At 43.4% G+C, this 12,225-nt stretch overlaps 1 protein-coding gene across 12 annotated transcripts in view; it reads left to right on the forward strand.

The window, feature by feature from the left end:
* MYCBP2 (MYC binding protein 2) overlaps window positions 1–12,225 on the forward strand; it is a 3,160,061-nt gene that overhangs the window by 3,089,425 nt on the left and 58,411 nt on the right. For all 12 annotated transcript variants that reach the window (XM_069639721.1, XM_069639717.1, XM_069639718.1 and 9 more), the window contains one exon: window positions 3,028–3,237. In XM_069639721.1, coding sequence (XP_069495822.1) covers window positions 3,028–3,237 — 210 coding nt within the window. The remainder of the gene's footprint in view (window positions 1–3,027; window positions 3,238–12,225) is intronic.

A 12,225-nucleotide genomic window follows, 5' to 3' on the forward strand; every position in this document is an offset into this window, starting at 1 on the left:
CACAGGCTGCTAGGGAAAGACTGTTCCCCCTTCTATCTGCGGGAGGTGATCTGGGTGACCGGTTCATGGATGAGGGAGCGGCCTGAGATGCTAGCCCTTGGCAGGAACATATGGCGGCGTGCCTGTCGGATGATTGGTGACCCCTTGCCGTGTATGCCGCAGTTACCTCTGGTTGCCCTAGCGAAAGAAGACGGGCAGCTGAGAGCTATTCTCCGGATATACTGGGAGTCAGTGGGGTTGATCACTATGGGCGACATCTGGCAGGATGGGACCCTGATGGAGTTCGATGAACTGGAGGCAGGGTCGGGGCTACACAGGGGTCAATATGTGACATATCATAGGGTGGTCCGGGAGGTCCGGAGCACGTGGCCCGAAACTACCTTGGCCGGTGAACCGGATGCCACGCTGGAAATATTGTATGACGCATCAGAGGGTGGGCACGAGGTCTCTAGGTTGTACGAGATGTTGATGACAAAGGTTGGGAAGGATTTGGGGCACCTGAGACTGGAATGGGAAGCGGAGATGGGGGCCCCGATGGCGGATGGGATGTGGGAGCGCGCCATGGGGTACCACAAAAAGGTATCGAGGAACGCCAGGTTTAAGCAGATACAGCTCTATATTACGCACAGGGCATATATGACCCCCCTCAGAATTTCCAAATTTCTGGATAATGGGCGCCAGGCGTGCCCCAAGTGTAATGAAGAGAATGCGGACATGATACACATGTTCTGGGCGTGCCCAGTGATTGCAACCTACTGGGGTGAAGTGGCGCTGAGGCTGGCAGGGAGGGGTGTCACACTTGAGGTGGATTCGGCTTGGGCCTGTCTGCTGGGAGGGTATCCCAGGGCGCGTAAGCTTCGACATGTTGAGAAACTTAAAGATCTGGCCTATGTGCTTGCCAAACGTAGGATAGCCATGGGGTGGAAAAAAATGTCATAAGCCGCGAGTGGAGGTCTGGTGGCGAGATCTCCAGAAATGGGCTGATGCCGAAACGGCAGCGTGGCAGGATGGCAGTATGACAGGGGAGGAGGAAGAAACAGGCTCTCTCACGGCATGGAAGTTATTGTTAGCTGAGCTGTTTGGTATGGGGTCGGCCTCGGCTGGACTTGAGAGCGATGAGGCCCCACCGCATGGAACGGACACTGAGGGCGGACACTCTACAGGCTCATAGGGGGGAGGGATGGGGATTGCAGTGCCTTATTTTTTGTTTGTTTGGTTTTATTTGTTTGAGGTGTTTTATTTATGTTTCGTTGTAATGTTGTTTGGTTGAGATAAAATAAAAATATATTTAAAAAAAAAAAAAACACTGCTCTGTACCCATCTAATGATAGGCCGCCGTGCACACCTACAGTGGAGAGCGAAGAATTTTGACTACATACTTTGCCACCTGTAAAGTACACTATACACCCCCTCTTATGGAAACTGAGACCCTGACAATTGACCCCCCCAACCCCCCATTTCCTGAAAGTGCAGCAGTACAGACAGAGGACTGTGGAACTATGCACTAAACAGATGGACTTGGTTGGTCTTCCTTTGTCCCATTTCCTATATTGGTTACCCTCCTCCCTCCCTGGTTCTCTTTTTTTATTTCTTTTGCCAAACTTGTTGACCTGTTGTACCAAATTGTACGATTAAAAAATGTCAATACATTTTATTTATTTTTTAAAGGGAGTCGTTTCTTACCTGTAACTCCATTTCTCCAGCGTTGGTATCTTTCATGGATTCACATGCGCCCGCCGGGCGCCCGTGTAGGCAAACCTGTGTTCGGGTTCCCTCTACTTTGGAGGTTAAAATCTGAAGGGAAGCAGCGGGGGCAGGGCTATTTATACCAGACGTCCTATTGGTGTAGCCTAAAGCACCCAAAAAGAACGTCGATAGGAAACTAAAGTGTCGAGGTTTTCCGTAGGAAAACGCTAAGTTAAAGTTACCAAGGTTTCCCAGCCTGACAGGAAAATATTCACAGCATGTGACTCAGTGAAAGATACCAACGCTGGAGAAATGGAGTTACAGGTAAGAAACTAGTCCCTTCTAAGACTAACCATTCACTATGCTGCCCAGCCCTTATTTTGGTTGCTGAACCTTCCTCCATTTGTTTGCTCGCCACTTTACCCGCTTTTCATGACGCCCTAACAATCCATTTTTTTTCCCATGTTCATCCTTAAGGGTCTGAACCTGGAGATTGCGTTTTATATTGCTAACCCTTTCCTGGTAGTTTTGTTTTGCTGTTTATCACAGTTTACTTTGTTATTGTTGTTTTCATTGAATATTGTTGTGGCTATATCCAGATTTTGGGTTTGTAAATTTACTGAGCAGTACACTGCAATCTTCGTGTCAGGATGCACATTATACATTTATTTATTCATATGATGTATATTTATTTTAAACAGTTTAATGCCGTTTTGATGTAATAATTGCAGGTACCAATTGTTGCCCCATCAAGGGATAATGTATCCGTTATTTATGTTCAATATCATTCTAATTATGGCCATTATTTTATCTACCGAGCAGTAACTTTAGCTAAATGTTCCCCTTATAGTGACTTGGGAATTGGTTGAAGATTGCTTACCACATACTCCATCCCCTCGATTACCTTTCACTCATAGTTTGCATTTAATACACCTTCCTATGTCAGAGGAAAGCCTAGCAAAAGAACCATTTCTTGGGATCAGAGGATGGGTTATACAGTTACCTACACCTCACTTCCTCTGCAGTACTATGGCTTTACTTCTGCTGTTCCTATTTGTTCTACTCACTCCCACAACTGCCTACATTGAGTGTAGGATCTATCAGTCAAGACTAGTGTGCTTGTCTCCTTGTGGGAGTTCAGACTGCATGGACCTCCCACAAATACCCCAGTCTTCAAGATTGGTACTGGATTTGGTTGCTGTCGATATTCCTGTGATCAGAATTGATAGTTTGATTTCTTAGTGGGCTTGCATTCCTATATTGGAATAACTGGGGCTCACTAAAATGTTGCCTATGTTTGGGATTGAAACATAACAAGGATACATGTTATTTTAATTTTAGAATAAAATCAATCATACAGTATTAAAAGACCTGCTGGATCCAATTAAAGACCTGTATGAAGATGTCCGACGGAAAGCTCTAATGAGGTTAGAATATGAAGGACTGCACAAGAGTGAGGCCATTACAACACCAGGAGTTCGATTTTACAACGACCCTGCAAGTTATGCAATGAACAGATACGCTTACTATGTCTGCTTTAAATGCAGAAAGGTATGGCTAATCGTGCTGGTTTTGATTTTGTCAATTAACAGTGTTATGTTTATTGCATATAATGTGATCCTTTATGTAATTTCTTCTTTTATGTCTAATGTATTATCAAAGTATGTTGGATCCAAATTGATAATCAACCCAAATAAAATTGGAAGCTTTTGGCATTTCAATCAGTGTATATAGGTTCTTTACTCTTTCGGTTTTGAAGACCAATCCTTTTCAAATAATAGCATGCAGCCGGCCTTGCAGTTTACATTTGAATGTTTCTGTTGAGGGGCGTGCCCAAAACCGATGTGCATATAGTGGGTCCCCTTATGCAATCTTTATATATGAAAGCTGAATGTATGTATGTTTGTCCGGCTATACAAATCCACACCATTGAACCCACGTCTACCTAATTTTGCATGGATTACTCATTTGTCTGGGGCAAGATGGCAGTCTGTTTGGTACAAACATTCACTCCGTAGACACCCTCATTTACTAATGCTCACTCTGATTCATTACAGTAGGTACAAGAAGGAGGCAAAATTTTGAAAAGTGTCTGAATCAAAATGTTCAATGTGTTGGTTATTTCTTTGAAATGTATTACTACTGTATACAGTTTGAAAGTGTTGGTTAAAGCATTTTTAAAGGGAATAAAAAAGAAATTTACATTTTTTTTTTTTATCACGCCACTCCAAACATGGGAAATGGCAAGGTTGCAGTTTACTTAAGTGCATTCACAAGAAGGGAGCACAATCGATCAATCTTTCTTGGACATTTTCTCAAATGTGCTGAAGCCATTGAGTGACTGAAACATGCAGCACAAAAAACAAACATCACTTGGAAAATCTCCATCTGATGCAAAGCGAAAATGAATATCAAGAAGTTCTGATACACAACAACAAACAGCAGCACAACTTGCCGACTAGAGGACAAGAGCAACTTTCTCCAGGGCAAATGAAATGCCAGAGCAAACTGAACCAAGACTTGCTGACAAGAGCAACATGCTCCAGGGCATATGAGACGCCACTCGGGCAGGACACGGGCAGCGCCGGGTACCCCAGCTAGTGCTACATAAAAGTTTAAAAGATGATTGACTGGAATGTCACCCTCAGGGGCTTAAGCCATCTGGGCTGATCTAACCACTCTTTTTGGAAATAGGATAATAGAATTATTAAATTAAGTACAAGATGGCAGCCTTAATTTTAAATGAGTCTTTAGCAGGTTGGAAGAGCCTGTTTTTTAACGTACTATGCCTTTGAAAATATCAGCTTCAGTGCATAATATTTTATCCAGTGATTGCTGCAAACTACAATATTTTCTCAATCGAACATCCGTAGTATATGACAACAGCAGAGCACACATTACCACAGAACAAGGTTTAGAATGTGTTTTTGCCTATTTGCTGCATTATCCTGAAACCCATCCCATAACCTTCCAGTTCCCAATCCGAACATAGGAACATTCTGCACCAGGCGGCGCCGGACATATTTGAGGTGGCCTGACCTCTCAACACATTAATTTGAGGGGATGGATATGTATTGCGTGTGCATGAACTATATGATGGGCCTCCATTGGTAAAGATAACAACTGTAAAGGTTCAGTAAGCACACAATATTTGGGTAGACTCGCCACGCTATCCGCCTATAAGAACCTTAATGTACCACCATTGCTCCTCTTGTTGCAATAGTTGGAGCTTAGACTGTCACTAACCATTTTATCCCAGCCGCCAGAATCGACAGAAGAAGCCAATTGCTGATTGGGCGCACAAACAACATCTCACCACCGAATCTGCTAGGTACGTGTAACTCACCACTACTGTAGAGACTGGCTGCAGGCTTGGCTACCCGCCCACATCAGAATACAGCAAAGACTATGACAATCTGTGGTTGTGTTCATTCTCTGCTTACTTACACCAGACTAAACCTCAACTCCTCTGACATCAGTATGCAGCAAAGACCTATGACAAAGTTGGGCATGCTCAACACATGGCGAGTCTCTAGCACTCAGGCCATCTCCTGACTCCTCTCAGCACCCATCCACATGCCTGACCGCATGGGTTGCGCTCTACCGGAGCCTGGCCAGCCCTGCTAAGCCTTATTTGGTCAAATGCACCCACACATTCTAATCTGACTCCATGACTTCCAACACTGTGGACTTGGTTCCAATCAAGGGCATTCCCACTACCAGTTAATTGAGACAATAATAATGGTAAAAGGCGCTATATTAATGACAAGTACAATACAATACAATATATCCAGAGGCTAGAGTCCGAAATGGAGAAAGGGAGCCTTTTGACCCCTTTTCATTCATTAACTAACGTTGCATCCTGTTCAAATTGGGTGCAAACACAACATTTATATCTCCATTGGATACACTCTTTCAATGACTACGCTTCTAAGTTTATTCCTCCCCTTCTATTTTCTCCTGTGCGCTTTCCCTGTGTACATTTCTGCATTTTGTTTACCAAATTTTTGTTTAATGGGGTCCCTCCTCAAACCTCCCCTTTATCCCACCCTCTACCCCCACACATTAACATATATCTTAAAAAATGTGGTCAAAAGCATACCGAGGAAATGTGCACGGAGACCCGGCACACACGGAAATGGAATGCGAAAAACAAACCTGATACGATCACTATATACATGAATCTTGACACATGAACTCAATTTATCAAATCTCAACTGTAATGAAAACATATTGCACAGAGTACAGTCTTGAATTACCAGAATTAGATGCGTTTGGTTTTCATCATAGAGACTGTTAAAAGGTACTTACCTCTAAATTAACACTAGAATTATGTGTTCAACATTTTGAAATGCCTCACCTCTCATTTTGTACATTGTAAATTGGAGAGTCCGCCCCCCCCCCCCCCCTCCTCCATAGCCTTTTACTGCTCCCGACCCCTCAGCAGCTTGTCATTCCTCAGGAAGGACAAGTTCAAGAGGGTAACACTCTCGCAGATCCTCCAGGCCCTGCAACTCCAGGATTGGTTGGTGTCACTTGACCGCCAGTAGTTTGTATCTGCTGATCCATCCTAAATATAAAGCACCTATGTTTCGTCATTAGCAGTTCTCACTTCCAGATCCGAGTTCGTCTCTTTGGGCTCACCTCTGCCCTGATGGTGTTCACCAAGCTGGTGGTGATGGCCAATCTAAGGAAGCGGGGAATTCACATTTTCCCCTACTTGGATGAGTGGCTGTTCAGAGACCATTCCTGAGTCAGGCTCTGGACCACCTTGGCCGCACCTGCCACTTCCTTCACAGACTGGGCTTCTCCCTCAATGTAACCTCCCAAATGCTTTAGTTCATCTGAGCGGTTCTGGACTATCCCACTGCCAAGGCTTTTCCTGCTGTGGACAGGGCTCTGCACATCCCGCAGATGGTCGCCAGATTTCAAAACTCCTAATATTTGCTAGTCCTTTTTACAGTTGCTGGCTGTTAAGGTGGATTTCTAAACTCTGGCTTGGTGGGCAGATGTTTAGGAGGCCTCCCTAGTTTAGTGGAAATGGGGAACCTTCTGGACATGCCAGACCAATCAAGGTAGCATGGCAGGTGGTCAAGACTAGGTCTCAGGAGGGCTGATAGTGATCGGAAGCCCACAATGAGCACACAGAGAAACGAACCACAGAATACTCTTAGACCGGTGTATATCAAACATACATATACACTTATTATAGACCTTATAATCGAACACAAATAACCACAGTAATAGAGAAACAGTTTCCATACAAGCATATCACTATTTAACATATATAAATCACTTTTAGCCTAATGCAAGCTGGGGAAAAACACATCTAGAACCTCTAACAGAAGGGGGATTAGCACAATTATTGCATTGGGCAAACGTCAGAATCCAAACCCTGACTTAAGCAGTCCAACCCTTCGTAGTGGGGAGCCTTGTGCTCAAAAGTACAGCAGTGCGTTTACAACGCACGGTCGTGCGTAAGCAGCAAAAGCAGTACCTTTTCAAGTGGCTGTAGCAGTTCAGGAAGGGGCATGAGGTGCTGAAGCATGAAGTCCTAATATTTTTTTTATTATTATTTATTTATTTATTTGCAAGTATATACAAAAAAAAAAAACATCAAAGTACAGAGGAACAACTAGGAATAGAAAAAAAACCGGATCAAATAAAATCATTGAACATGTTCCAAATCTTTTCATATGAGGACAACTTACATTTCAATTTGTAGATCATTTTTTCTGTTCTAGACAGGCCATGCATTTCTTGTACCCATTCCTCAAATGACGGACGGATCCGACCTTTCCATCCTCGAAGGATCAACCTTTTAGCAACAATGGTTGCTCTGAAAAGCCATTTCTTGAGGGCAGAGCTGACATCCCAGAATCATCCCCCAGGATCATTGTCTTAAAGTCCAGGACACACCCTTCACCCAAAATTCTGACGCACACATCACAAATGTCAATCCAGAAAGCCCTGACCCTCACGCAGGCCCATAGCATGTGTTCCAATGATCCCACTTCCAGAGCACAACCCCAACAATCAGCGGTGTCAGTCATACCCCTTCTATGTAACGTTTCCGGACACCAATACACACGGTTCAGGATCTTAATTTGTCTAGACCTTTCGCCCAGATTCAGCGAACATAATGAGACATTTCCGCATATATTCTGCCAGGCTTGAAGATCAATATCAGACCCAATTCTCTCGCTCCACACTTCCCGTAAATTGTCATTGTTCCGAAAATACGACACAAAAAGTTTGTATAGCCTACTGGCTAAACCACCTCCCTGTCCATTAGAATCCGTCAGAAAAATAGTCATGTCAAAGGAGTCAGACCAGTCCACCTCACCGACAGACCTCTTGAGTCGTCTATAAGCCGAGTCCGACAAATCCTCAAAACTCCATCTCTCTCTCAGCTCAGCAGCAGTCAGCCACCGAACATCATTCCCCAAGTCGGAGACCTTTTTAACATTCATTAGGAACCATTCGGGCCAAAAAATTGTCCTGGAGTTATCTCTAATCCTAGGATTCAGCCAGATAGAGGCATTCTTACACTTAAAAGCGTCCCTACCTAGCAATGTCAAGACCTCAATCCAAGAGTTGCGCAAAAAGGACGTGGTTAACAAACTACCACCCAGAATCTTTGTGTTAGTGGTCAACAGTGCATCCGGGCCCAGTGGCCCATATGCATTCGACTCCGCCACCGCCCATCTGTCCAACTTACCATCCAAAAACGGAACAAAAGAATGGGCAGAAAATGCTAAATGGTAGGCCTTAAAGTTCGGAACTCCTAGACCACCCAAATAAATCGGACGCTGCAATTTCCATAGACTAAGTCTGGGCGGTTTCCTGTCCCATAAAAATTCTTGAACAAGGCGGTCTAGATCTTTCCAATAACTACACTTTATTCTTAGAGGAAGCATGCTGGTTATAAAGTTAATCCTGGTAGCCAAATTCATTTTCAGGGCATTGACTTTACCCCATAGTGAAAGATTAAGTAAAGACCACCTTTCCAAAACCAATTTGCAATCTCGTACCACCACACTCATGTTTTCATCAACCATACGGGAGACTGGAACTGTCAACCATACCCCTAAGTAGCGTAAGCGCCTATCACACCAAGTAAACCCCAGCCCCTCAACCAGGGATTTATCACATCTGTTGGACGGAGGCAACACTTCTGACTTCAGGTGGTTAACCTTGTATCCAGAACAATCATGAAAATTCGACAAAATCCTCATCAGACATGGCAGGGACATGTCCAAATTCTGCAACACCAACAAGAGGTCATCAGCATAAAGCCATGTCTTTTGCACCATACCCCAACATTCAATACCCTGTAAATTTGGTTCATTCTTTATGTAAATAGCGAGGGGTTCAATCGCTAAAATGAATAACAGAGGAGAAAAAGGGCATCCCTGTCTCGTGCCCCGCTTCAAACAAAACGGTTCCGACACTATTCCATTAGTCTTAACGTCAGCCGTCGGACTGGTATATAAAAGAGCTACCCAGGAAATAAAATCCTCCCCCAGATTCATCTCCCTCAATACCGAGTATAAATAATTCCAATTAACTCTGTCTAAAGCTTTTTCAGCATCTAAGGACAGGATGGCTGCATCACCGACCAATCTGTCCGCCATTTCCATGGTTAACAACAATTTCCTGATATTACTGGACGTACGCCGACTCTTCATGAAACCAGATTGTTCCTCCCCAATCAAAACCGGCATGAACTGTCCTAAGCGTAAAGCGAGAACCTTGGCCAAGATCTTGTTATCTGTATTGATAAGGCTGATTGGACGATAACTAGCTGGCTGATTACAATCCTTATCCTTTTTTAAAAAGACCGAAATCGACGCATGGTTAGTACTCTTAGGTAACGACCCAACTATTCTGCTCGACACAAACATATCTCTCAGGAGTTCCAAAGCCGAGTTCGGGAGGACCCTGTAAAATTCACATGGAAGGCCATCCGGCCCCGGAGATTTACCCACATTCAGCCCAGAAATTGCGCCTTTAATCTCATCAATTGTTATCATTTCACCAAGAAGATCACGCTCAGCATCCTGGATCCTAGGCAAATTCAAATTACCAAAAAAGCTCTCACCCCTACCTGTAATACCAGCTTCATCGCCATACAGATTCTCATAAAAATCGCGGAAGATTGAGTTAATTTTAATTGGATCAAAAGTGATTCTACCCTCCTTGTCAATCATGGAAGCTATAGCCGACTCTGAGATCCTTTTTCGCAACCGGTATGCCAGCCATCTGTCACAACACTCCCCTTTCTCCAAATATGTACACCTAGAGTAGAACAAACTACGCTCGGACCTCATTGACAAAAAATGTTCCATTTCTTTTTTGAGTTTTTTCAATTCAGCAAGTTTCACTGAATCTGTTGGATCGAGCATCAGATCCCGAGAAATTTCACCAATACGTAAGTCAAGCTCACGCCTCTTACCCTCTTCTCTCTTCCGTTTACCACTAGACAGCCCTAAACACACACCACGCATACAACATTTAAAGGCCTCCCATGTATTTGCCACACTGATCTCTTCTGAGCGATTCACCCTAACAAAATAATCAGCTTCAGTAACGATCCGGTCCAAAATATCATCATCTAATAGAATAGAGGTATTCATTTTCCATGAGAAGCTTCTTTTACACTGAAATTTAAGTCTCAATTGCAACACAACAGGGGCATGATCACTCAGTACAATATTACCGATATCGGTAGAGACCCGACTGTCTGAAACTGTCCCACCAGTGAAAAACATGTCTAGTCTAGAAAACACTGCATGTGCACTGGAATAAAAACTGTATTGCCTCTTTTCCGGATGCTCTAGACGCCATATGTCATTAAAACTATGTTCCTCTAAAAGCGACCTAAGTGCCCGGTGATGATGATCGCAACGAAGTACACGGCCGTTCTGACTCTTATCCATTTTCGGATCAATCACTGTATTAAAATCACCACCAAGCAGAACATTAGTATTATTCAACTCTAAAAGAGTCTGTGCCACCATTCTGAAAAAGGATCCATCATCCACCGTAGGAGCATACACATTGCAGAGAGTTAACAATTCCCCCTGAATCTCGATCAACAACGCAATCATTCGACCTTCTTTGTCTGCAATTTTGCGTATAACTTTCATAGGCAATTTCTTTCGAAACAAAATAACCACCCCCCTTGATCTGGAAGTGTAGGAAGAGCCGACAGCCACACCAACCCATTCCCTTTCCAACCCAGATATTTCATCCTCCAATATGTGAGTCTCCTGTAAGAAACGGATGTCTGCATGCATGTCCTGCAACATTTGAAACACTTTCTTTTTCTTGAGCAGGTTATTGATCCCGTTCACATTCCAGGAAATAATACATAGGTCATCAGAAGTCCCACCCGAGTGGGAAGTCATCGTTACACTACGAATATCAAAAAAATTAAAAGTAAAAGGAACACAAAAAAAAATAAAAACAATAAGCAAAAAATAAAAAGAACGAACAAGACAGTGAAGTCTATTCAGCCCAAAAAGAAAATTGAACAACATTGAGAACCATCCCCAGGACCCCTCCCTATGATGCAATAAAAGACATCTATGTGGTCAGAAAACCCTGCCAAGAAAGATAACAATAGTTAGTAATGAATGAAAAACCTAAACCCCCAGTCATCCCCCCAAAAAGAAGAAACCCCACCATCGAGAATCACCATGAATATCACAGAATAGGTATAGCAAACAATCGCTACTTTAAAACATACAGTCAAACCCCACCCCACACTCAACAGTAACCAGAATAGGACAAAAACCAATTTGCACCTATTCACAACATCGAAAGAACCGTGCAAAAAATACAGTAAGGCTAGAAAGGTAACTTCAAATGTATATATACTATGTAAAAGTTCTGTGGTCATACCATATCTAAACAGTGTCATGGAACATCAATATCAGCACACCAGGCTACCCCATCACTATGGTGCAAACATCGAAACATCTGAGGCAGCTAAGAACACGTCAATGGCAACTTTTCAATAAAAGTTAAAAGGTAATGGGTAAAGGAACATTTGGATATCCACATACCATATGTGTAGGATAGCACAGAAAAGGCAGTGCCTCCTGGTGGTTAATCTAGCCAAAGTAATGAGCACATGTACTAAAATCAGCCATAATTGACCAGAAGTCTGTTCCATAGACCCCTTTGTAAACAAGATCCTTTGTGGTCACAATGCTAGGCGACTGAAGACTGCCGGAATTGAAACAACACTGACATTCCTCACAAGTTTTTAACTTCCCAACTTCATGAGCAGTGAAGGCGTGCCAATGTGACCACAGCGGAGTAAAAGGAAGAACTGTATCCTGGACACAACACAATACCGCTGTAGTCTCAGCCATGAAGTATAATATCTCATATATTAAGTGAGGAACGGATGTCTGCATGCTTGTAAGATGACTGCACTGGCTCTGAATCAAAGAAAAGACCGGGCAGGCAATATGGCAGTCTAACAGTCCCACCAGAAGTCTTCCGAAAAAGGGCCTTGTTTGCAAT

The sequence above is a fragment of the Ambystoma mexicanum genome, chromosome 7q (genome assembly GCF_040938575.1).
Source record: "Ambystoma mexicanum isolate Mex_15411 chromosome 7q, UKY_AmexF1_1, whole genome shotgun sequence".
Taxonomy (NCBI): Eukaryota; Metazoa; Chordata; class Amphibia; order Caudata; family Ambystomatidae; genus Ambystoma; species Ambystoma mexicanum.